The 24,914-nt window shown below is 43.1% G+C and overlaps 1 protein-coding gene across 4 annotated transcripts in view; it reads right to left on the minus strand.

Moving 5' to 3' along the window:
• Window positions 1-24,914, minus strand: part of kntc1 (kinetochore associated 1) — a 153,088-nt gene that overhangs the window by 105,522 nt on the left and 22,652 nt on the right. For all 4 annotated transcript variants that reach the window (XR_011594134.1, XM_070887790.1, XM_070887791.1 and 1 more), the window contains exons 9-21: window positions 19,512-19,602; window positions 15,693-15,745; window positions 15,477-15,589; window positions 14,452-14,506; window positions 14,112-14,210; window positions 10,698-10,741; window positions 10,438-10,503; window positions 8,617-8,692; window positions 5,240-5,365; window positions 5,066-5,155; window positions 4,916-4,981; window positions 4,746-4,807; window positions 1,389-1,500 (exon numbers count right to left, since the gene is read on the minus strand). Coding sequence is in view for 3 of the 4 variants with exons in the window: in XM_070887790.1 (XP_070743891.1) it covers window positions 1,389-1,500; window positions 4,746-4,807; window positions 4,916-4,981; window positions 5,066-5,155; window positions 5,240-5,365; window positions 8,617-8,692; window positions 10,438-10,503; window positions 10,698-10,741; window positions 14,112-14,210; window positions 14,452-14,506; window positions 15,477-15,589; window positions 15,693-15,745; window positions 19,512-19,602 (1,053 nt within the window). In the remaining variant the exon portion in view is untranslated. The remainder of the gene's footprint in view (window positions 1-1,388; window positions 1,501-4,745; window positions 4,808-4,915; window positions 4,982-5,065; window positions 5,156-5,239; window positions 5,366-8,616; window positions 8,693-10,437; window positions 10,504-10,697; window positions 10,742-14,111; window positions 14,211-14,451; window positions 14,507-15,476; window positions 15,590-15,692; window positions 15,746-19,511; window positions 19,603-24,914) is intronic.

Here is a 24,914-nt window from a genome sequence, read left to right on the forward strand (position 1 = left end):
CAATTGGACAACTCCGCCCTAAAAAGGTCTTTGTTGACCAGTTCGGTTTTTAACAATAATCCAACAGCTTCATGTTTTTTTTTTACTGGCATCAGCTTTTTATTTCCGGATTTTTTGAATCTTTAAAAAAAAATGAATTCAAATGATCAAACTGGGATTTGAACTTCCATTATCTGGATTACTAATCCAAATTATATAGGACTGAATTTTCGGCACCGTTCTACGTCCTTTTTTTGGCCTACGCTTTTTTTTTTGGGAGCAGACCAAAATCTGCAAGTTTCGTCAAAGTTTCTATGCCATTCTAAAGTAAGTATGTCTGATTATTTCAGTTCCCGATTTTTTTTAAAGTCACTGGGGGCGGAACCTGCCGAGTGCGCCATTTCTGGCCATTTAAGCGAGTTTGGCCAAGAATTATTATTTTTTTTTTAAAAAACGGCGCATTGCACCCGTCTGAAAAACCTTCCCTACACTGAAGGAAATCAGCGCAGAGAAGACACTATTGTTTCAGCAGAGCTGAAGACGGGGTGGGGGGGAAAGAGGGTAAGAGAGAAGAGGAAGGGGTGCAGGGTCCTTTTGGCTTTGGATGGCAGTGGGCTGGTGCGGGGTCCTTTCGGCTCAGAATAGATATGGGCCCAAGGGGCTGATAAAATTGTAAAAATACTTCAAAGCGAAAGAGAAAAATAGAAACAATTCCTCTCCTACTGTGGGAAGAGCAGATCTATTCACAGTTTGTGGCTGGCACTGTAGGGGTGAAAAAAAATCTATAAATGCTAAAAAGGAATAAAGGAATTTCATATTGTTTCATTTATTGAGATTTCAGTCTGTTGTCCCAAGTTTCACCTAGTGACCTATTTTACAAAGTGGAAACGCTTTATTTGTGCCTCAGCCCTTCAGAGCATCACTCATTAACCTGGCAACCTCAGTTTTTCGGCGCAGACCTTAAGCTTCACCCACAGAGCTTAAGGACATCTGTGCCGCTCCAAAATGAAAGGTTAGGCCGGCGAAACTTAGAACTTTATTTTTCGGCGCAAAAAAAATAATCAGACATATCTCTACAACTGCACCAAAAAAAGTCCATGTGGAATTTTGAGCCCATAGCACTACACTACCATACCCCAAGTCAGCAGGTGAGAGGCAGGTCCCCTGGGAGGTGTAGCTACGGCTACTGAATAATTAGCAAACTTCAAACCACCATGCAGGAGGAGGAGGAGTCAGGGCAGCTGTGTGATTGCATTTCAGATTTAAATGTGATGAGACGTGCATCAGGCTGTAGGTTACCGATCCAATGAGTAGAGTATGAATATAGATCATCATTCACTATACTAATATAAAAAGATAGAGGGCACTTCACAATATGAAAGACCAACAAACCAGTCAGTTAATATTACCTGGTGCCTTAGCCAAATGTACTCGGCACATTTCTGATGTCCCTCCTGGAGCTGCAACAGAACATCATTAAAAAGGTCCTTATTGTTTACGAACTTGATCCAAGCAATACCACTATGAAAGAAAGAAAAAATCAAATATTAGTCACTCTGCAGGCACATGAACTCTAAAGCAGGAATTCCATCAAGTCTTAAAAACTAAAATTTCAGCCTCAGTACAACACAAGTTCAGCCCCAATAGTTCAGTGGGTTTGATACGGAGCTATACAAGACAGAAAGGTCCAAGGTTTAATTTCTAATCTAAGCTGATCTCAGAACCTGCTTCTCCATTGCTGGGCTGGAGGAGAGGAGAGAGAAAAAACAGCCTGAGCTCCCACACTTAAATTGCTATTCCACAGAATCATGGATGTTTACAGCACAAAAGGCCATTTAGCCCATTTGTCTGTGCTGTCTCTTTGCTAGAGCAATCCAAAAAGAATCCCACTGCACCATGCTCTCCATAATCCTGTACATCCTCTTCAAATATTTATCGGTTTTTTTCCATAAATGATGTCATACTGTCTGTCGAGTTACTGTGGCAAAGAATTCCATTCTCTAACAACTCTGCATTAAAAAAATATTTTCTTCATTCTCAAGTGCCCATTTTAAATTGATAACTCCCTCATTACTTACTCCTCAGCCAAAGGAAAAAGAGCTGGATTTTCGGATGGAGGCTTTTTCGAGCGATAATGGTGACAGGACGGTAAATTTTGCGCCGGGAAATGGTTTGCGTCTGCAGCCACAAAATTCAGCAGCTGCGCCTTCAGTGTGGAGCAGAGCACGAAGGGAGGGGTTCCACACCTATCTTGGGGCGCTAGGCCGGTTGAGCAACTGAAAATCCGTTGCTAAAGAGCGTCCTAAGAGAGGCTTCCCTGGGAGAAAAAACATGCCAAAAAAAACCACAAAGAAACATTCCCAATACCTTGCTCACTTCACAAAGATAAATCGCAAAAATAAAAAAATAAAAATCTCACTTACCTCATGTAGTCATTCCTTCCCTCACCGCCGCCGGAACAGCTCGGACCGCCCGCTTTCCCAGGCGGTCCCACTATGGTGCGCTACAGGGTCAGCACTAAACAAAAATCATAGCTCTGTCGAAACACATCGGTTCGATGCTCCCGGACGGTACTGCTCAGCACCCCCGCAATACCAGCGCCAAATTTCCCAGCAGGGCGCTGGAAGCTGGCCGGAAATAATTTGCATACCAATTACCTTTTCTCTGGGGCGCCAATAGAGGCGCAAGCCCAACGATAATGCAGCCCATAGTCTTTCCCTACTCACTGCATCAAACCATTCATAATTTTAGCAACCTCTATTAAATCACCACTCAACTTTCTCTGCTATAGGGGAAATAGTCCCAATATTCTAAAAGGCTGCAGAGCTAGTGGATGCATTGGTTGTGATCTTCCAAAATTCCCTAGATTCTAGAACAGTTCCAGTGGATTGGAAGGTAGCAAATATATCCCCACTATTTAAGAAAGGAGGGCGAGAGAAAACCAGGGAACTACAGGCCAGTTAGCCGGACATCAGTCGTCAGGAAAATGCTGGAATCCATTATTAAGAAAGTGGCAACAGGGCACTTAGAAAATCATAATATGATTAGGCAGAGTCAGCACAGTTTTATGAAAGGGAAATCGTGTTTTTTGAGGATGTAATTAGCAAAGTAAATAAAGGGGAACCAGTGGATGTAGTAAATTTGGATTTCCAAAAGGCATTCAATAAGGTGTCAAAAAGGTTGTTACAAAAGATAAGAGCTCATGGGGTTGAGGGCAATATATTAGCATGGATAGAGGATTGGTTAACTGACAGAAAGCAGAGATAAACGTGTCATTTTCCAGTTGGCAGGCTGTAACTAGTGGGGTGCTGCAAGGATCAGTGCTTGGACCTCAGGTGTTTACAATCTATATTAATGACTTAGATGAAGGGATCAAGTTTGCTGATGATACAAGGTTAGATAAGAAAGCAAGCTGTGAAGAGGACACAAGAGCCTGCAAAGGGATATAGACAGATTAAGTGAGTGGGCAATAAGGTGGCAGATGGCATATAATATGAGGTAATTCACTTTGGTAGGGAGAATAGAAAAACAGCATATTTTTTAAATGGTGTGAAACTATTAAATGTTGGTGTTCAGAGAGATTTAGGTGTCCTCGTACAGGAAACACAAAGATAGCATGCAGGTACAGTAAGCAATTAGGAAGGCAAATGGCATGTTGGCCTATATTGCAATGGAGTTGGAATACAAGAGTAAGGAAGTCTTACTACAATTGTACAGGGATTTAGAGAGACCACATCTGGAGTACTGTGCACAGTTTTGGTCTCTTTATCTGAGAAAGGACATACATGCCTTAGAGACAGTGCAACAATGGTTCACGAGTTTGATCCCTGGGATGAGAGGGTTGTCCTATGAGGAGAGATAGAGTAGATTGGGCCTATACCCTCTGAAGTTTAGAAGGATGAGAGATGATCTCATTGAATCACAAGATTCTCAGGGGATTGACAGGGTAGATGATGAGAGGTTGTTTCCCCTGGCTGGAGAGTCAAGAATTAGGGGGCATAGTCTCAGGATAAGGGGTCAGCCATTTAAGACTGAGATGAGGAGGAATTTCTTCACTCAGAGGGTTGTGAATCTTTGGAATTCTCTACCCCAAAGGGCTGTGGATGCTCAGTCATTGATTATAAGCAAGCCTGAGATAGATGGATTTTTGGACTCAAGGGGAAATCAAGAGATATGGGGAACGGGTGGGAAAGTGGAGTTGAAGTCAATGATCAACCATGATCTTATTGAATGGCATAATCCTTTGTTTCTCGTCTGCCAACCAACTTTTGATGCATGCTGCCATATTGCCTCTTCTACCAGATACCTGACTTTTTGTAATGTCCCTTTCGACCCATCTTATTGAATGCCTTCCAAAGCTCTATATACACCATATGTACTGGGGTTGAAGGGATATGGGAACAGGATGGGTAATGATCAGGACTATCTGTTCACATGGAGGGCAAACACCAAGACAGATTTGTTGGACTGAATGGCCAGTTTTTGCATTGTAACTTCCATTTCAGCCTCCTCAGCCTGACTGGAACTCTCTCCCTAAACTCCTTTCTCACTTCCCCTTTAAAAGACTTCTTAAAATCTATCTCTTCAACTAAGGATTCGGTCATATTTTCTAACTCTCCCACTGTGGCGTGTCGTTTATTTTTTTTAAACTTTTGCTTCTGTAAAGTGCCTTGAAATGTTTTCCAATATTAAAAGGTGCTATATAAACCCAAGTTTTCATTGATGATGAGAGTAGAGTTAACAAAGCAAAATTTAAAAAATCTAACCTGAACTTCCCAGGGCCAAATGCTTCATGAAAAGTAGTAAGTCTTGCTTCGGCTCTCAACACCTAGAATTTTTGATTAAAATGGTTAAAATCAAAATCAACTGAGAGTGATCCGTAATATCTTGCTGGAACAATACGAAGAGATGAATAAAAATGTCTCATTACAAGTACCTCCACCAGCCACAAAGCTTGCTCCTCAGACAAACCAAGAGACTTGTTACCTTCTTTCTTTAGAATCTACAAAAAGTATTTAATCAGTTAACAACTACATTGCTTTATGTAGAAAATCCAACAAAACACAAGCCATTATGCAAAACTCACCCTTTTTTTGGCATAAGATAACATTTCCAAAGTAGTTTCAAAAGTTGGCCAAGGAACATCCATACAATATTTTACTACAAACTCATCATCCTAAGAGGGAAAAAAATTAAAATTTAAGACAATCAGAAAAACCACAAAATGTATCTACCTTATTTAGCGGCTTTTAACTTATACCTGTACTTTATGCAAGTCCGCTTTTGCTGCAACAACTGCCTTCAGCCACGACGATAGATTGGGAGCTCCTAAGGAAGTTGAGGCGAAGTTCTCCAAAGCTATATTAAGCCTGACTTTGTACACAAGCTGAAAAAAAGGTTCGATACTTATTAACAAAGGTGATGAGAGGGGAAGTGTTTTTTTGCTAGATCAGAATTCAAAATTCTTTAAAGCAGGATTGACTGCTCAATCCTATTAGCAGCTACTATATCATATCCAAATTTTCACACTTCATACACTTGGGTAACTATATTTTGATCATTCACACTGCAAAACTGTAAGCGAGAAAAGCATAGGAATGAAAGGAGGCAGCTGTACAAACTGCAATGATATATTCATCAGCTACTTCAATGTTTTATCAGATTTTACTTTCAGCAAATAAGATTACACATCCTAAATTGTTCCTTCTCTTGCCTGATACAGGGATGTGGTCCATGGGTGACAGTTGGCATCAACTATCTGGTCCAAATAACCATAGTTAGTAGGTGGTACCGATGGCCATTCATTTGTAGGAGCATTATAAATTAAACTTGTAGCAAAGCTGGCATCCACGTATGAAAAGGTTGATGCACAGCAATCAAAAGCAGGAAACCTGGCAAAATTTTCCTCTCAAGTCGAGGGAAACTTAGGCCAACTGCTCGATTACATTAAAACTCTGGCTGACATGGGTTTGCCCAACACACTCCAAGGATCAAACTTGGGTACCAAATAAATACATAAAAATTGCCGAGTTGGAAACATTGGGTTGGATTTTACCAATCTCGGCGAGTCTATGGTGGCCGAAGTCGGTGGCGGATCCCAGCCTTGCTGCTGGCTCCAGCCTTGCTGCTGGCTCCAGCCCGACGTGAATAATTTTCCCGATTGGGCTTGGTAAGCCTGCCCAGCGCGTTTCCTGCTGATCGAAGGAAGCGGGTCTGATGACTTCATTTGATGACGCATCGTCATTCGATGACGCATCGTCATTCTATTTCCTTAAAGGGACCATGCGCAAATTTACTTCGACGTTTATACCATCAGTGTGCTACAGCATTGAGGTGCTGCAAACACTGACAAGCACTGCACAAAGCTGCAGGGCTGCACCCAGGCTCTCTCATAAGCATATGGAAGGAGTCACAGCACACTGGGAGGTTCTCTTCCCTTTCAATGTGGGGTGGGGGGGGGGGGGGGAAATGAGATCTCCCCAGGAGACCAACGCAGCTTGGTTCCACATTGCACAGGAGCACACGAGCAGGAATGTCATCAGGAAGACCTGGCTGCAGTGGCGTAAACCTTTCAATTATATCAGAAGATCACGAAACGTTACTGAAAAGCCACTCAACCTCATCCTGCTGTTCCCCTCATCGCATCCCCATCTGCCTTCCCTACCCTACTCCTGCACATCCTTACTCACACTAACACCCATCCCTCTCTATCTACGTTATCACTTCCCCATCTCACTAGCCACCCCTCACACTCACCCTAGTCCAATCACACCAACTAACAACACACAAGGGTAGGCACTTGTGTATTTTAGTCAATGTTCATCTGAAGTTTTTGTTAATGTGCTATCAAACATTTAAATATTTCTTTTTACCACATTGCATTCTTGGACAAATGTGTGTGCATCTTTGGAAATGGCTACAGTGAATGGTGAGACATAATGGTACCCCAGCAATGGTGATGAATGTGAAAGAAACGGTAAGGGCATTGTAGGGATGTTTTATGGTGTTGGTGTGGGGTGGTGTTAACCTGGTACATCAATGGGCAGCCAGGGTGTACAGCTTCAAGTGAAGTAAATCTGGCTATGGTGTGGCCATCCCTGGCTTCCCAGGCAGCAATATGGTTGGGTGCTGATGCCCTCTGCAGTATCAGGTGATTGCGGAGAAGTTTGGTGTTGTTGTTAGTGCTGCTGCTGGTGTGTCTGGTGATGCTGGTGTTTGGGCTGATGGTGGTGGGATTCTGAGGACCAAAGAGAGAGAGTAAAAGTACACACATGCTGATGGAATAGATGGCAGGTGAACTAGAGATGACAGAAGCGATCGGTCAATGGTGGGAGGGTTAATGATGTCAGACTGGATGGAGATTTATGTCAAGAGTTGCAGCATCGGAATCTGTAGTGGAAATGCAGTTTAGAGAAGCTGGTGCTTAAGGGAAGATATCTGAATCAGCTGAGAGCTTTGACTTGATATTTCAAGCTGTCAACTCATCAGTTGAAACAATGGCCAATGACCTCCCACCTCAGCTTCACGGTGCACGGGGTCTAGGCACTACGGGAAACCGGTGGGCGACCTGTCAAAATCAAGAAACTGGGGGAAAAAACACATTGGTAAGTGGCTGTAAACAAGCCACTAATGATTTCAATTGCTCCCCCCCCCGCCGCTGCATGTCGGGTCTGCTCAGCGCTGGCCGACCCGACATTTGGTAAAGGCGCGCGGTGGTGAGGTCCCGACCTGCTGTCAAAATAAAAACACTTTCCACCTGACCCATCACCGATCACGCCCGCTGACCCCCCGAGAAAACTTCCCCATTGTCTATGTAGATCTTTCTCAGTAGAAATTTCTCATTAATTTAACTAGTATAGCTAAGTACACCAACCGCCACTATGGTTTTCTGTGTTTTTTTAAACCAAGAAAAAAGGCTCAATTTCAAACACACCAAACATATAACCCCCTCAAAAATGCACAGTATCCTTTCATCACACTAAATACACTAGAAACTATGACCTTGTTTTTCAGGCGCTAAACAGCCTCTTAAGCCAGAAGTGTGCATCCCACCATATTGGTAAAGGCCAAGAGATTTTTTTTTTTTAAATGTTATTTTTTTTAAATAAAATCGGCATAAACAAATAAGGGGTCAAACACCTGTTTAAAGCCTCTCCTGCAAGATTACTTTACACCGAGCCACTCAGCGCCATATGTCCTCAGGATAACCTGGTCTACATGCAGTCCTTAAAAAAAAAAGGGCCACAACCAACAAGGCAAGATTTTAAAATACACTTACCTATATGCGGAGCCAGAAGGTGCAGGAGTGCTCCTCCCAACCCCACACGATCCCCACCCCCTCGCCACTGCCACCTCCCTACCCAGAATGCCTCCCCCCTTTTCAGTTGCAACCCCTTCCTCACTTATCTGACAGCTGCTGCGACGATAGCAGCGGCCCGATCTGCCATCGTGTTTCTTCCAGCGAGCTGCCTATTGCTCTCTGTAAATGAGACCCGCAGCCCAACATCGGGGGGTGCACCCGAATTTTCATGTCACTATATTTGGGGGGAGGGTATCCAATTTTCTTACATATTTAGTAAATGAGCAATAATTGGGTACGGTGATTACACAGCAGCATGTTCTCGTAGACAGACCTACCTCAACTTCCAAACCAAACTGAATGGCAAATCTCTCCGCCTCCTCGAATTTATGCTTGTAAAGCAGGCGACTTAGTCTAGAAACATAGATTATAAACTATGGTAAAACCACAGCCAATGACAGTTTAATCCTCAACAAAAACAGATACAAAGCTGGAAGCACACACCAAAATCGGTCAAGATCTGTGGCAAGAACCAGAGAGTTCAATATTTCAAGCTGGTACCTTTTAGAACTGAAAAAAAAGCGCTGAAATCAAAAATAGTAACAGAATCAGAACGGTGGAGAGAAAACACAACCAAGGAAGGAAGACTTGCATTTATAAAGCACCTTTCACAACCACCGGTCATCTTAAAGCACTTTACACCCAATGAGTGTAGTCACTGTTGTAATGTAGGAAACACAGCAACCAATTTGCACACAGCAAGCTCCCACAAATAGCAAAGTGATAATGAGCAGATAAACTGTTTTTGTGACGTTGAGTAATGGATAAATATTGGCCAGGACACTGGGGAAAACTCCTTCTCTGAAATAGTGCCATGGGATCTTTTACATCCACCCAAGGGCAGATGGGGCCTCGGTTTAACATCTCATCCGAAAGACAGCACCCGACAGTGCAGCACTCCCTCAGCACTGCACTGGAGTGCCAGCCTAGTGTTCACGTCCCTGGAGTGGGACTTGAACCAACAACCTTCTGACTTAGAGACAAGAGTGCTACCCACTGAGCCATAGCTGACCATTGATTGCACTTTATCAGTGCAATGATTATTGGATTATGTAATAGGTTTCATCACTTGACTGAGATTCTATGAAAGAAATTGAAGGAAAAAAAGGATGTATTATTCGTTAAATCAGCAGACAGCCTAAAGAAAAGGTGAGAAAACTGAATCATGGAAAACAGAAAACCTGCAGAAATTGGGTTTGAAATTAAAACTGAAGGTAATATGGGTCTACCAAATCCAAAAAACAGACAAAGTGAACTGGAAAAGTGCAGAGCCTTACACAAGCAGAGTTCCAATAAACCCACCACCAAAAACACCAACTTCATATTCCTTCCTCCAGACAATGACAGACCCACCCAAATCACCAGCAGCCTGGGAGAAGCAAACAGGTGCTGCATCTCATGTGACTGCACGGAAAGACACCAGAAGGGCAGAAAGTTGGAATGGTAGAAATATGGACCAAAATATCAGATAGAATGGCCCCTTCAGAAAGCAGAGAGGGGAGTAGAAGAGGAGGCTGAGGCTGTCAATTGAAGTGGAAAGGGAACAGGGATAAGGATGACAAAGAAAAGAGTAATCTTTGCCTGAGGGAACAGGAGGACATTTCAGGAGGTTCTGACGCTGAAGTTAGAAACATCAGAGACTGCAAAACTGAAAGAAAGAAAGAGATTGAAGTCCTTATAAGTGGCGAGGTGTAAAGAAACCACTTCAGGTTGCTGCGGTAGTCACTTGGCTTGTAATAGACAACTGTGGAAAAACCATTGCGACAGAGAGACAGAGGTGAGCCAGAGAAGAGGGTTCAGGTGGAATGAGAGTGAGAACTTGCAAGAGTGCCTCTCTCCTGGAAGCAAAGGGAAGAGACTTTGAGATGAATAGTGTGAAGATGCGGGATGGGTGAAAAATTGAAGCATTTAAAGTTCTTGACATCAGAAAGAGCCAACAGCAGCCTCAAATCAGTCACCATTGTAATGGAAGAGATCAGTGAGGGGGCCTGAATAGGACTGCAACGGAGTTCAACATATCCTATAAAAAGACAAGTGTAGCTAGGACCTAGGTGATTTCCCGCAGCAACACCTTTTACCTTGTACAGTTTAATCCTTACCTGTTTTCTGGCAGCGCTTCTGTTAAGCATCTCATAGCTATCGCAGAAATTACTCCTTTGGATGAACTATAAGTTATGAAAATATGAAGTAATTACATGGAAATAACTGGTTTTCATTAGTTTTGCAAATATATTTTAAAACAGAATTGTATAGAATCCAAAGTAAACATTGAATTGAAATGTAAATACATTGTCAGTTTATAATGTATAATAATACAATACAAGAGACTTTCAATGTTTCTAAGGTAATTTTTTCGTACCTTTTTTGATTTTCATAAACACCTTCCAAAATGTATATCGTGTCCTATATCAGAAAGAGTACAATGCAAATTAGATATCAAAACTACAGTAGAACTGATTTTAGTTATGCTACAATGCATTTCAGCACCAATATAGTTATGGCAAGATAAAGATCTGATTCTCTCACACTGCTAAATTTTGCATTGCCGAAAGAGGGGAAAGCCAGGGAGGTTAATGAAGGAACAAATACAGTTTAGAGCCACACAAGAAATTAACCATGCCAATACAATTTACTTTTACATATTAATCTGTAATCTTGTAGCTGAATGAATGGGAAGTCATTTGTAAAATTATTACTAAACAAATCATTACAAAATGGGACATACTATGCAGACGACATTGCAGCCAGCTCCAGTGAACAAACAGCAGTTCAATAGTATGATAAATCAATTTAACATTCTTTGAGGATGTAACAAGGTGGATAAAGGAGAACCAGTGGATGTGGTGTATTTGGACTTCCAGAAGGCATTTGACAAGGTGCCACATAAAGGGCCCAAGTTTCCACATGATTTGCGCCTGATTTTTAGGAGTAACTGGTGGAGAACGGACTATCTTAGAAATCGCAATTCTCCACATTTTTTTTTCTGCAGTTCTAGTCAGGTAGAACAGTTCTACTTTGGAACAGAATTTTTTCTTCAAAAGGGGGCGTGTCCGGCCACTGACGCCTGATTTCAAAGTTTCCACAGTGAAAACGTACTCCAAACTAAAGGAGAATGGAGCAAGTGAAGATTTTTGTAGAACTGAAAAAACCTGTTCTACACATTAAAAAATCAGGCGCAGGTTACAAATTAGGCGTCCAGAACGAGGTGGGGAGGGGGACTCATTAAATTCTACAATCAATCCTTATTTATACTTCTACAAATAAATCCAACCTGAATAAACATTTATAAGCAAAGAAAAGATTAAATAAACTATCTTCCTACCTGTGTGAAAGTGCTTCAGGCACGGAGAATTCTGCAGTCAGCCTGAGGCGCCCGTTCTTCCCGCGGGGGGGGGGGGGGGGGGGGGGGGGGAAAAGAGGAGGCGCCCGTTCTTTCCTGCGGTGGGGGCGGGGCCCGTTCTTTCCCCTGCGGGAGGAGAAAGAGAGAGAGGCGCCTGTTCTTTCCCGTGGGGGGGGAGGCGCCCGTTCTGCCCGCAAAGGGGGGGGGGGGGGGGGGGAGCGGGGGGAAGGAGGAGAAGGGAGAGGAGGCGCCCGTTCTTTCCCGCGGTGGGTGGGGGGGGGGGAAGAGGCGCCCGTTCTGCCCGCAAGGGGGGGGGAGAAAGGGAGAGGAGGCACCCGTTCTTTCGTGTGTGTGTGTGTGTGTGTGTGTGTGTGTGTGTGTGTGTGTGTGTGTGTGTGTGGGGTGGGGGGGAAAGAGAGAGAGAGGCGCCTGTTCTTTCCCGCGGGGGGGGAGGCGAGGCGCCCGTTCTGCCCGCAAAAGGGGGGGGGGGGGGGGGGGGGGGAGGGAGGGAGGGAGGGAGGGAGGGAGGGAGGGAGGGAGGGAGGGAGGGAGAGAGAGAGAGAGAGAGAGAGAGAGAGAGAGAGAGAGAGAGAGAGAGAGAGAGAGAGAGAGAGAGAGAGAGAGAGAGAGAGAGAGAGGAGGCGCCCGTTCTTCCCGCCCCGGGGAGGAGGAGAGAAGGCGCCCGTTCTTCCCGCCCGGGCCCGGGGGGGTGGGGGAGGCAGTGAGAAGGCTGCAAGTGCTGATGGCAATGTGCTTTTATTAAAAAAATGTTCAAAAATTAAACAGCTACAAAGAACTACAAAAATAGCCGAGTGCCAATGTTTTTTTCACACTGAGCATGCGCGAACGCTTCAACGCGCACGCGCAGCGTTGCCGGCAGGAAAAAAAACTAATTTAAATAGTACCCGCCCCCTCCCACTTACAAAATCGGCGCAAGTGTAGGCTCCGCCCCCCTGGGCGCCGCATCAGGCAGACAAGGAGCTGCAGAACGCTCCAGAATCGCGATTTTTTTTTTAGGCGCCGTTTTAGGCGCGAAAAACGGGCGCTCAGCTCGGAGGGGCGCCCGTTTTTTTTATCGTGTGTAAACTTGGGCCCAAAAGGTTACTGCACAAGATAAATGTTCACGGGGTAGGGAGTAATATATTAGCACGGATAGAGGATTGGCTAACTAACAAAAAACAGAGAGTCGGGATAAATGGTTCATTTTCTGGTTAGCAATCAGTAACTAGTGGGGTGCCACAGGGATCAGTGCTGGGACCCCAACTATTTACAATCTATATTAACGACTTGGAAGAAAGGACTGAGTTAATGTAGCCAAGTTTGCTGACGATACAAAGATGGGAGGAAAAGTAATGTGTGAGGAGGACACAAAAAATCTGCAAAAGGACATAGACAGGCCAAGTGAGTGGGCAAAGATTTGGCAGATGGAGTATAAATGTTGGAAAGTGTGAGGTCATGTACTTTGGCAGAAAAAAAAAATCAGAGCAAGTTATTATTTAAATGGAGAAAGATTGCAAAGTGCTGCAGTACAGCAGGACCTGGGGTACTTGTGCATGAAACACAAAAGGATAGTATGCAGATACAGCAAGGTGATCAGGAAGGCCAATGGAATCTTGGCCTTTATTACAAAGGGGATGGAGTATAAAAGCAGAGAAGTCTTGCTATGGTGAGGTGAGGCCACACCTGGAATACAGCGTACAGTTTTGGTTTCCATATTTAAGAAAGGATATACTTGCTTTGGAGGCAGTTCAGAGAAGTTTCATTAGGTTGATTCCGGGAATGAGGGGTTGACTTATGAGGAAAGATTGAGTAGGTTGGCCCTCTACTCATTTCTCATTCTTCTGAATTCCAGTCATCTTATCGAAACATACAAGATTATGAGGGGGCTTGACGAGGTGGATGCAGAGAGGATGTTTCCACTGATAGGGGAGACTAGAACTAGGGGACATAATCTTAGTTTTAAATGGGCGGCCTCTTATTCTAAGAGGAGAAATTTCTTCTCTGAGGGTTGTAAATCTGTGGAATTCGCTGCCTCAGAGTGCTGTGGAAGCTGGGACATTGAATAAATTTAAGACAGAAATAAACAGTTTCTTAAACGATAAGGGAATAAGGGGTTATGGGGAGCAAGCAGGGAAGTGGACGAGAGTCCATGATCGGATCAGCCATGATCGTATTAAATGGCTGAGCAGGCTCGAGGGGCCACATGGCCTACTCCTGCTCCTATTTCTTATGTTCTTATGTAATTTGCAAACTGTCTGCTAGATAATCAATCCTTCATTGGCAGAAAACAGAACAAAAAACATCATGTCTAAACAATTTCACCTTCCCCGTGAGTAAGGTGGCACTCAATAAAGTAAAATATCATTCCATTGTGATTTATAAGTGAACAAACATTTCCAGATCACCCAGGATATATTTTTGATTTTCTCCTACCTGACCAATATCAGTTTGAACCAGAGTTGAAACATTTGCCACCTCTAAAGAGTACAGTAGCTTCATTGTGGGAAACGAATACACCAAGAGTTTTCTCATCTATAAATAATCAAAGATAACCATATTCATATCTTGTAGCCAACAGTGAAGACAAGTACTTTGCACTAAACCTCAAATTAGCCCTAGTTTGAGTACTACAACTTTCAGAACATAAAATTCCTTCTAAATAGATTTACACAATTTAAAACTTGTAAATTTGGGTTCAGCTCAATGTTTAAATTCATAACCAACCAAATTTCAATTAATAACTTCACAAAAAAAAACACATTTATAAAGTTACCTGTTTGTTCACTGAAGTTGTCAGAGCTACAAGTTTCAAGTTTGCATTCACTTGTCTAAGAAAAAAGCCAAAATAAATAATTAAAATGCATAGTTCTTTCAGAAACAATAATAACTTGCATTTCCCAGCACCTCTGTTAACTTAGAAGAAATGTCCCAAGACACTTCAGAAGGCGCAAGAAAAAAAATTAACACTGGGCCAAAGGAGATATTAGAAAGGATGACCAAAAGCTTAGTTTTAAGGAGGGTTTTAAAAGGAAGAGAGGAGGAAGGTGGAGGGGTAAAGGGAGGGAACTCCAGAGCTTGGTGCCTATATAGCTGAAGGCAAATCCACCAATGGTGGTGTGAAGGGGTAGAATAGTCAAAAGGCCAGAGTAAGAGAATACAGGATGCACACATTATACATATACATGCACAAACATGCTTCAGCAGATCTTCTATGGAGTTGCACAGTGAGAGAGAGGATATTCTGTTTTATACCAGCAACGGTCTTGCCAACAAGGTGTGATGGAAGTGGACAGAGAAAGTGTAATGTTTACAGAAAGTGCAAGCGATATGCAAGATTCAGTAGCATTTAAAGTTTGTATCATCTGTTCTGCAAATGTCCAAGGGTATAAGTTTGTGCCTGAAGTTATGCAGATTCCATCGATATTGGTGAAAAATATATAAATATATATATATATTTTTTTTTATAAACTCATTTCTCTTTTTCAAGGCTTTTGCTACATTTTCTGGCAAAACTTGCTGAATACCAAACCCTTTTCCATGGGAAGTCAACAGTTGGAGGAATTATCTTCTTACAACTGACGTCCAGTTTACAGCAAATTGGAATACGATTTATACCAACGGAAGTAAGCTCTTAATAAAGCTGTTCATAGTTCTTCTACTTTATTACCCAAATTGTCTTCTATACAATGAAGGAAAATGAACTAAGAGCTATGATTTAACCAAGACATTCCCCTCTACATAAAAACTAAAATCACAGAAGAAAGGCTATTTTATTACAGTAGTTTAAATTTCCCTTACTTGGTAATGGCAGAAGAATCCCCCTCTGCAGTCAACAAGAAATCTTGGATTTGAACGGAGGGCCAGGACCAGACCACAACAAGAGCATAGGCATCCCACATACTGAGGAAATTCTGTACCAAAGAAATAGCAAATTAGAATTTTTTTTTAAAAAAGGGGAAAAAAGTAATGATTAAACATTCTGTCCAAAAACATTTAGCATGGATCTAGACTTACAGTGTCATCCAGGACAAATATTGCATTCCCAAGAATTTGACATTTCTTCACACCTAAAATTGAAAAAAAATGTTACGATATCTAGTCTGAAAAATCAGAATATGCAAGTGAACAGTATATTATAAACGCACGTTGCAAGATTACTCTTCCCTCCCCCTCTGCCAGTGAAATGCTACACAAAGAGGTTCAGTTGTCTCAATACTGTCCAAATGGTTGAACAGTCCAATTCTCAATCTCAAAGTTGTTTAATTCTAATTCTTATGAAGCAATTTTTTGTTCCTAAACATCAAATTTTCACTTTGTTGTGTAAACTATGTTTCTGAATTAAAATTGGTGAAAAATATTACTTTGTATCATCAGTAGTAGATTGTAGATCAACACGAAGGGGGAGAAATTCCCCACTGCTCCATTTGGGACGAACCAATTCAGGGCAGGACTTCCCGTCCCGGTTGCGAAATTGCAGTTACCACCCCTCACAGGAAATGGAGTGTAATGTCGTGCGCTCCGCTTACTGTTGGACGGGTTCGGGGGTGCTACTCTGGCAGGTTCGGCAGCGCTACACGGTTTCGTAGCGCTGATGTGTTTCAACGTACCTTCCCTTGCATTTAAGGGGAGGGCTGCTGCGAACTCTGCAGGCCCTTTGATGGCCTCCACTGGGCCACCAGGGCTGCGTGGTGCCGTGGCCAAGGCACCCAAAGTGAGAGCCCGGCTGCACAATGGTGGCCCGGACCATACGACAGTAAAGAAGAACGGGCTGACGGGTAATACGGCTGAAAAAATAAATGGTGGCACGCCGGTTACGCAGCGGCTCAGGGCGCTACCAGCAGGTTGCGACACTACTGGGTCAGTGCCTCGGCTATTCCCTCTGGCGAGTAGGTTAACAACCCAAGGTCATGGTTTTAAAATTATTGGTGTTGGGGTAAAAAGACGACTTCTCTTCAAGGTGGACTCCCTGATATACGGATATCGACACCCACCTGCCCATATAGCGACCATGGAATCACTCAGACGAAACCTCGGTTCAACCGGTCTTTATTCAAGCATGCAGGGGAAGAGTTCAGGAGTTTCACCCACAGTTATACAGTTATTCCGAGATGTGCAACCCTCCTGCAAAACCTTCTATGACCACCGGTTGGTTTACAGCTGAATTACAAAGCTATATTGATTCATTAACCCTTATCAGACTGGCTGCCGAGTGGTTTCACAACTCTCCATCTCAGCCTTAGTTGGAATGTGTTGTTCCACAGTTTTAACCTTGTTCCACCGTTTCCAGCTTGGTCTGCAGTTTTTAAAAAGATAAACACACAAGCAAAGCTATTCCCTTTAACCTGATTCCATGCCATTTTCTATCATTCTGTGCCAAAGTTCAACACATCAAGCTTTGCTTCCGAGCTTCTCTCCATTTTAAAACCCACTTGTAAGCGAGTTTTACATACAATCTGTCAATAGGCGATATATTACAATCCCTACCGTGAGGTGGAGGAACACCCAACTCCTCACAACCTCCTAGTACTGATAAGCCCTTTAACCTGGACCATTTTGTGTGTCACATCAATTCACTACCTTCAGTATCCACTTTGGTGACATCTTTATCCCCTTACAATACTCTAACCCCTTTAATTGGCAAAAGATCTAGAGGGGGATGATTAGAAATTTTCTTCAGAGTTGTTGGGATCTGGAATGCTCTACCTGAAGTGGTGGAAGCTGATTCCATAAATAATTTTTTTAAAAAAGGAGTTGGACAGGTAATCAAAGTTCAGGAACTTTCAGGGTTACGTACAAAAAGCAGGGATCTGAGATTAAGCATGACTGCTCTTTTAAAGAACCAGCAAAGAAATTACAGGCTGAATGACCTCCTTCTGTGCTGCAAGTTTCTATGGGCCCAAGTTTCCACATGATTTGCGCCTGATTTTTTAGGAGCAACTGGTGGAGAATGGACTAACTTAGAAATCGCAATTCTCCACATTTTTTTTTTCTGCAGTTCTAGTCAGGTAGAACAGTTCTACTTTGGAACAGAATTTTTTCTTCAAAAGGGGGCGTGTCCGGCCACTGACACCTGATTTCAAAGTTTCCACAGTGAAAACGTACTCCAAACTAACTTAGAATGGAGCAAGTGAAGATTTTTGTAGAACTGAAAAAACCTGTTCTACACATTCAAAAATCAGGCGCAGGTTACAAATTAGGCGTCCAGAACGAGGTGGGGGGGGGGGGGGAAAGGGAAGTCATTAAATTCTACAATAAATCCTTATTTATACTTCTACAAATATTATACAAATAAATCCAACCTGAATAAACATTTATCAGCAAAGAAAAGATTAAATAAACCATCTTCCTACCTGTGTGAAAGTGCTTCAGGCACGGAGAATGCGGGGGGGGGGGGGGGGGGGGAGGAGGAGGCGCCCGTTCTTCCCGCAAGTGGGGGGGGGGGGGGGGGAAGAGGAGACAGTGAGAATGGCAATGTGCTTTTATTAAAAAATGTTCAAAAATTAAACAGCTACAAAAAAACTACAAAAATGGCCGAGTGCCAATGTTTTTTTCCACACTGCGTGTGCGCGAACGCTCCAACGCACAGAGTTGCCGGCAGGAAAAAAACTAATTTAAATAGTACCCGCCCCCTCCCACTTACAAAATCGGCGCGAGTGTAGGCTCCGCCCCCCTGGGCGCCGCGCCAGGCAGACAAGGAGCTGCAGAACGCTCCAGAATTGCGATTTTTTTTTTTTAGGCGCCGTTTTAGGCGTGAAAAACGGGCGCCCAGCTCGGAGGGGCGCCCGTTTTTTATCGTGTGGAAACTTGGGCCCAATAATTCTATGAATAATTAAAATCTGAAGAAATGAGACTCCACGCTTGTAAAAAGTTAATTTTCAGTACCGGAGAGCTTGTTTGGCAGTAATTAAGACTCATCACACCATTAAAAATTTACTTACACTGGACAAGCCCTAACTGCTTCTGGCGAGTTTAGTGGGTAACTAACATGTAACTACCGCAACCTCAGCCCCTTCCACGTGTTTCAATGCTGAGTCGCTCAGCGAGGTACCGGTATCGCAAAGTTTCTGGAGGTGCAGCGAAACTCGGACAGCAACTTCCTGATTTCCGGGTTTAACTACACAGCGCTGGTAGCCTCACTGCTATTTTTACCGTAAACTTCGAGCCATTAAGGGGAACAAAGATCTTTCTGATTTTAGATCACTTAACTATGACACACGAGGGCAAGGAATCTAAATCGATTCTCACTGGAAAAAAATTTTTTAAAAGGAGGATATGATTCAAGACGTATTCAAAATAATGGAGAATAGTCAAGGTAAACATAGAAATGCTTTTGTATAAAACCTGGATAGATGCATCATAAAATAATTATATATTCCAGAAGCCACTTACAAAATTGAGCATAAACAACTTTATATACACAATGAACTAAGTGAATAAGAGTGTCACCTACAGGAGAAAATAATGCTCCACTGAAACATTCAAAAGGCAGTTATATATTTTTTTTAATAGAAGGCTCACTGACTGCTGCAGTCTCAACTAACATTATCATTTTGATTTTCTTGTAGTGGCATGGGAGGAAAGAAAGAAATATTAACCAGAAATGGATTTTTGACAACTATGCAAGAAATTCATGGAGCATAGATATTTATTGACAGGTATGGCGATTACTACAGACTGGCCCCTGATTACGGACAGAATGATTAAGGGAACAATAGAGAGAGTGGGATATTAATTGCACAATACAGAAAAAATGGCCAGTAAATATTTTATCATTGCTATAGCGATAAATATTTGCCAAACTGATGATCCACAATGTTCAAATTTCACATTTACCTTTTATCATGGATGAATCAACCACATTGTTGACTTTCAGTTCCTTGACAGCATTCATGTTCCATATTGATAGTACATAGTCACCTGTGCCCTAAAGTACAATATTATATGAAATAATTTCCCTCTCTCGTACACATTAATTAATTACAGCATCAAAATCAAAAATAATCAGGTCATAAAATTTGCCTTGATAATATAAACACAATTTGAGATTACAAGAACTTTTCCTGCATAATATATACTTTGCACATTACATACATTCATCCCTATTATCTGTTATACCCAAATGGACTGCCAATATTCTCTCTGTAGCACATTATGAATACATGCAGAGAACAAGAGCATGTTCCATCCTACAGAATTGCAGAAGAAAAGAAATGAATTAAAATGGCCCAGAAAATAAATACTTATTCGGTTTCCCTCCCAGTTTGCCCCACTCTTCAACGAAAGGTGCTGACATTGATTGGCATATGAATCCATAGTTGAAGATGCCTTCTGGGACATTTCACAATGTTAAGGGGCTATATAAATACAAGTTGTTGTTGTTGCTCAGGTAATTCTGTGCTGTGTCTTGCATTGCAAAAAAAATGCATATGACTTATTAAAAAAGTTTATGGTGTATGAAAACTACAGCATTTTTAAACAAGCATTTAAATTACTAAACAAAAATATCAAGTTGGAATTAGCTAGCAAATCTATAATGTAAGCAAATGAAGAGGAAGCATTCTCAAGAGTTGGAACATACATAAGAATTAGGAACAGGAGTAAGCCATTCTGCTCCTCAAGCCTACTCCGCCATTCAATGAGATCATGACTGATCTACCACAACTCCACTTTTCTGCACTATCCCCATATCCCTTAATATCCAAAAATTAATTGATCTTGGTCTTGAATATACTTAATGACAGTCTCCATAGCCCTCTGGGGTAGAGAATTCCAAAGATTCACCACCCTCTGAGTGAAGCAATTTCTTTTCAGCTCAGTCGCAAATGGCCGACCCCTTATTCTGAGACTGTGACGCCTGGTTCTGGACTCCACAACCAGAGGAAACATCCTCCCTGCATCGACCCTGTCGAGCCCTGTAAGAATTTTCTATGTTTCAAATGAAATCACCTCTCATGCGTCTAAACTCTAGAGAATATAGGCCTTATCTGCTCAATCTCTCCTCATAGGACAATCAGTCTGGTGAATCTTCGTTGCACTCCCTCAATGGCTTAGGTAAGGAGACCAAAACTGTACACAATACTCTAGGTGCAGTCTCACCAGTGCCCTATACAATTGCAGTAAGACATCTTTACTCTTATTCTCAAATTCTCTTGTAATAAAGGCCAATATACCATTTGCTTTCTTAATTGCTTGCTGTACCTGCATGTTAACTTTCAGTGATCAGTGTACAAGGACAAGATCCTTCTGAATACCAACATTTCCCAATCTCTCACCATTTTAAAAATACACTGCTTTTCTATTTTTCCCACCAAAGTGGATAACTTCACATTATATTCCATTTGCCATGTTCTTGTCCACCCACTTAGCCTGTCTATATCTCCTTGAAGTCCACTTACATCTTCCTCATAACTTACAAGAGGGAATGTATCAGCAAACTTGGCTATATTACATTTGATCCCCTCATCCAAATCATTGATATATATTGTGAATAGCTGAGGCCCAAGCACCGATCCTTGCGGCAACCCACTAGTTACAGCCTGCCAACCCAAAAATGACCTTTATTCCTACTGTTTTGTGTCGGTTAACCAATCCCCAATCCCATGAACCCTAATTTTGTTCAATAACGTCTTGGGTGGCACCTTATCGAATGCCTTCTGAAAATCCAAATAACACTGCATCCATTGGTCCCCCTTATGTATGCTGCTAGTTACAACCTCAAAATCTCTAACAGATTTGTCAAACATGATTTCCCTTTCACAAATCAGTGGAGACTCTATCCAATCCTATTATTATTTTCTAAGTGCTCTGTTACCACATTCTTAATAATAGATTCCAGCATTTTCCCTACTACTGATGTCAGGCTAACTGGTCTGTATTTCGTTTTCTCTCTCCCTCGTTTCTTAAATAGCGGGGTTACATTAGCTGCCTTCCGATCTGCGGGAACCATTCTAGAATCTATGCAATTTTGGAAGATATCAATGGATCCACTATCTCTATAACCACCTCTTTCAAAACCCAAGGATGTAGGCCATCAGGTCCAGGGGATTTATCAGCTTTCAGTCCCATTAATTTCTTCAGTACTATTTTTTTTTTACTAATACTAATTTCTTTCAGCTTCTCATTCTCGCTAGACCCCTGATAGTCTCAATTATATCCGGGAGGTTTTTCATGTCTTCTTCCGAAGACAGACACAAAGCATTTATTTAATTTCTCTGCCAGTTCCTTATTCCCCTTTATAGGGGTCACGTTTCGGGCCACGCCTAGAATGGACATGGACACCCGTTTTTCGCGCCTAAAAGCGCGACAAAAATGTACCTTACAATTCTCGGGCTCCTTACAGGTCCCTCGGAGCTTGGCGCGCAGACGTCAGCAGGGGGCGGAGCCACAGAGTCGCGCTGATTCTGCAAGTGCAGGGCTAAGTCAAATGAGATAATGACATGCCAGCAGCCCTGCGTGTACGCGTTGGAGCGCGCACGCACGCAGTAGCCCATAAACATTGGCACTCGGCCATTTTTAAAGGAACTTGAAGAAAAGTGCTGATTTGTCTCGTGAACCACTGGAAAGGCTTGGGATTGAATTGGTGATTTTTTTGGTGTCTGAAGGAGTGCTTTTAGCAGCACGGTTGAAGAAATCATCTGCTGAAATCAGTGAGTGCTGCTTTTCACTGCTAAACTTCCAGAACAGGTGCTGCATAGGTGCATGCAAAATAAGGACTGTGTTTTGCAAAATAAGAGTGTCAATTCAATACAGCAATGGAACAACGTCCACCAAGAACAAAGAATTTCTTGTATGAGGAAGTGGAGATATTGGTCAACGTCATTGAGCAGAGATGGTAGGAGCTAGATACCAGCAACAGAGGTCGCATAAAAGTGCCACCTAAAGAAAAGAAGAAACGCTGGAACCAAGTTGCAGAAGATTACTGCGCAGTGGTGCATACCATGAGATCTGGAAGCCAGTGAAAAAAGAAATGGCACGACCTTGGTCAAGTAGTTAGTGCAAGTAATATTTTAATTTTTTAATGTAATCGTAATTGTAATGTCCCACCCTGCAGAAAGACGCACTCAGTAAAAAGTTGTATTTTACTCTTTGCAGAAGAAATTGGCCCACCTCAAAAGGGAAGCAACTCGGACAGGAGGAGGCACGCCCAATCTGCATCCACTGACACCCTTGGAACAGAGGGTAGCTGCTATGATGAGTCGTACATGGAGAAAAGCAATCAGTACAGCACAAGCTGGGCCCGCACACGAGGAAGAGGACAAGTCCTGAAAGTACATCGTGGCCCTTCAAATCAATCTGCGGTCTGGCCTGCTATGTGTGTAAGAGTACTCATGCCACCCATCCTGCCCCCTCCCTTGCTGTTAAACATTTGACTGTTCATGATGTTCTGCAAAATACATCAGGTGATGATGATGATGCTGCTGCTGCTGCCAACCCGGAGGATCCTGAAGAACCAGTACAATCAGATGCGGACGATCCAGACTGGATGATGGCGGCGATGACTGAAATGTCTACAGGGGAGAGCTTCCAAATTAACGTTTATGAGCCCCCATTAAGGGACATCAGAGTTTCAACCCCTTGCATAGGTTCTGGTTCCACCTTCCATGGTTTTGATTCCGATGTTGCGGGTCCCAGTGGTGCTGCTGGTGTAATGCAGCAGTTTACAGCCAGTGCACCACCGTCCGAGCCTGCGCCTCCCACTCGCATAGGTTCTAGTTCTACCTTCCATGGTTTTGATTCCAACGTTGTGGATCCCAGTGGTGCTGGTGATAGAATGGAGCAGTTTACACCCATTCCCCCACCATCCCAGCCCACGGCTCGCACTCGAGTGCTGCCGTTTGGAACGCCGAGCGTCCCACTGTCCCTGCCCGTACCCCCCAGTGTAGTGGTGCCGCGAGGCAGACCCAGGCAGAGGAGGAGAAGGAGATTGGAGACACACTCTCCTGAGATGCATCGTGCAACAGATGCGGCTCAGGTTGTGGCATTGGGTATGGAGACCAATGAGCTTTCCCAATCACTCGTGGGCAGCATCAGTGCAGTGGGTGAAGAGGTGACGGTCCCGACGGGAGAAATAGCAGTAATGACACGGGAACTTAGGGAGGGAAAGTTCGAGGGAGTGCAATCGACGGCACAGGCCGTCAGGGAGGGCATACAAGTGACGGCACAGGCCCTCATGGAGGTAGCTGCTGTAATAAGAGCACACAGCCCCGCCAATCAAATCACACCCCCATGAAGTGAACATTCACTGAGATGTGGATGAGATTGCAGCCTTTCTTTGCTGCTTTTGTTCTTGATGTAACTGGAGTAGCGTTTTTCACATTGTAATTGTTTTGCAAGTTTTGTAACTTTACAACTTAAGTGATCTTAAGGTTTTTAAAGTGATCTTATGATGTAAATGCTCTCACATTTTGTATCTTATTTAATTTTGCACCTAAAAAGTGATCTTGAAGTTTTTAAGGGATCTTAAGAGTCATATTAAAAAGTAAAGCTTGATACAACAAATATTTTATTTGTGACGTTAACTTTTCAATAAAACATTTTTTCATTAAAACTGAATCATGTTCCATTAACACAACACAACGTAGGAACAACTCCAAAGAATAAACATGTCCATGCGCAACAGTGGTTGCAGAGCCCTCAGGCATCAGTAATTGAAGCATTCACGGATGAGCTGCTGGCGCAGGACTCGAGCAATCGTTAAAGGAGCACGATGGATGGCCCTCCTCCGACCTCGTGCTCCAGCATCACGCACTTGCTTGCTTTCCTGATAGTCGTCATCATCCTCATCCTGCTCTTCCAAAATACTATCAGGCACTGGATCCTCACGTGGGTCTTTTGGTTCCACTACCAGCTCCTGCTGCCTCATGATGGCTAAGTTATGGAGCATGCAGCATACAACAGTGAAGTGACCGACAATCTGAGGAGAGTATTGCAAGTGGCCTCCGGAATGGTCCAGGCATCGGAAACACTGTTTCAATATGCCAATGGTCCTCTCAAAGATGCTGCGCGTCGCAATGTGTGCCATGTTGTATTGACGGTCAGCTTCCGTCAGTGTCACGCGTATGGGCGTCATGAGCCAGGTGGTCAGGCCGTACCCTTTGTCTCCCAGTAGCCAGCTCTGCCCTTCTGGCTGTTGCTCAAACATGTCAGATAGAACGCTGTCGCGTAGGATGAACGCATCATGGCATGATGCGCTGCTTGTCGTCACACACGAGCTGCACATTGATGGAGTGTAAACCT

Source organism: Pristiophorus japonicus, chromosome 8, assembly GCF_044704955.1.
Source record: "Pristiophorus japonicus isolate sPriJap1 chromosome 8, sPriJap1.hap1, whole genome shotgun sequence".
Lineage (NCBI taxonomy): Eukaryota > Metazoa > Chordata > Chondrichthyes > Pristiophoridae > Pristiophorus > Pristiophorus japonicus.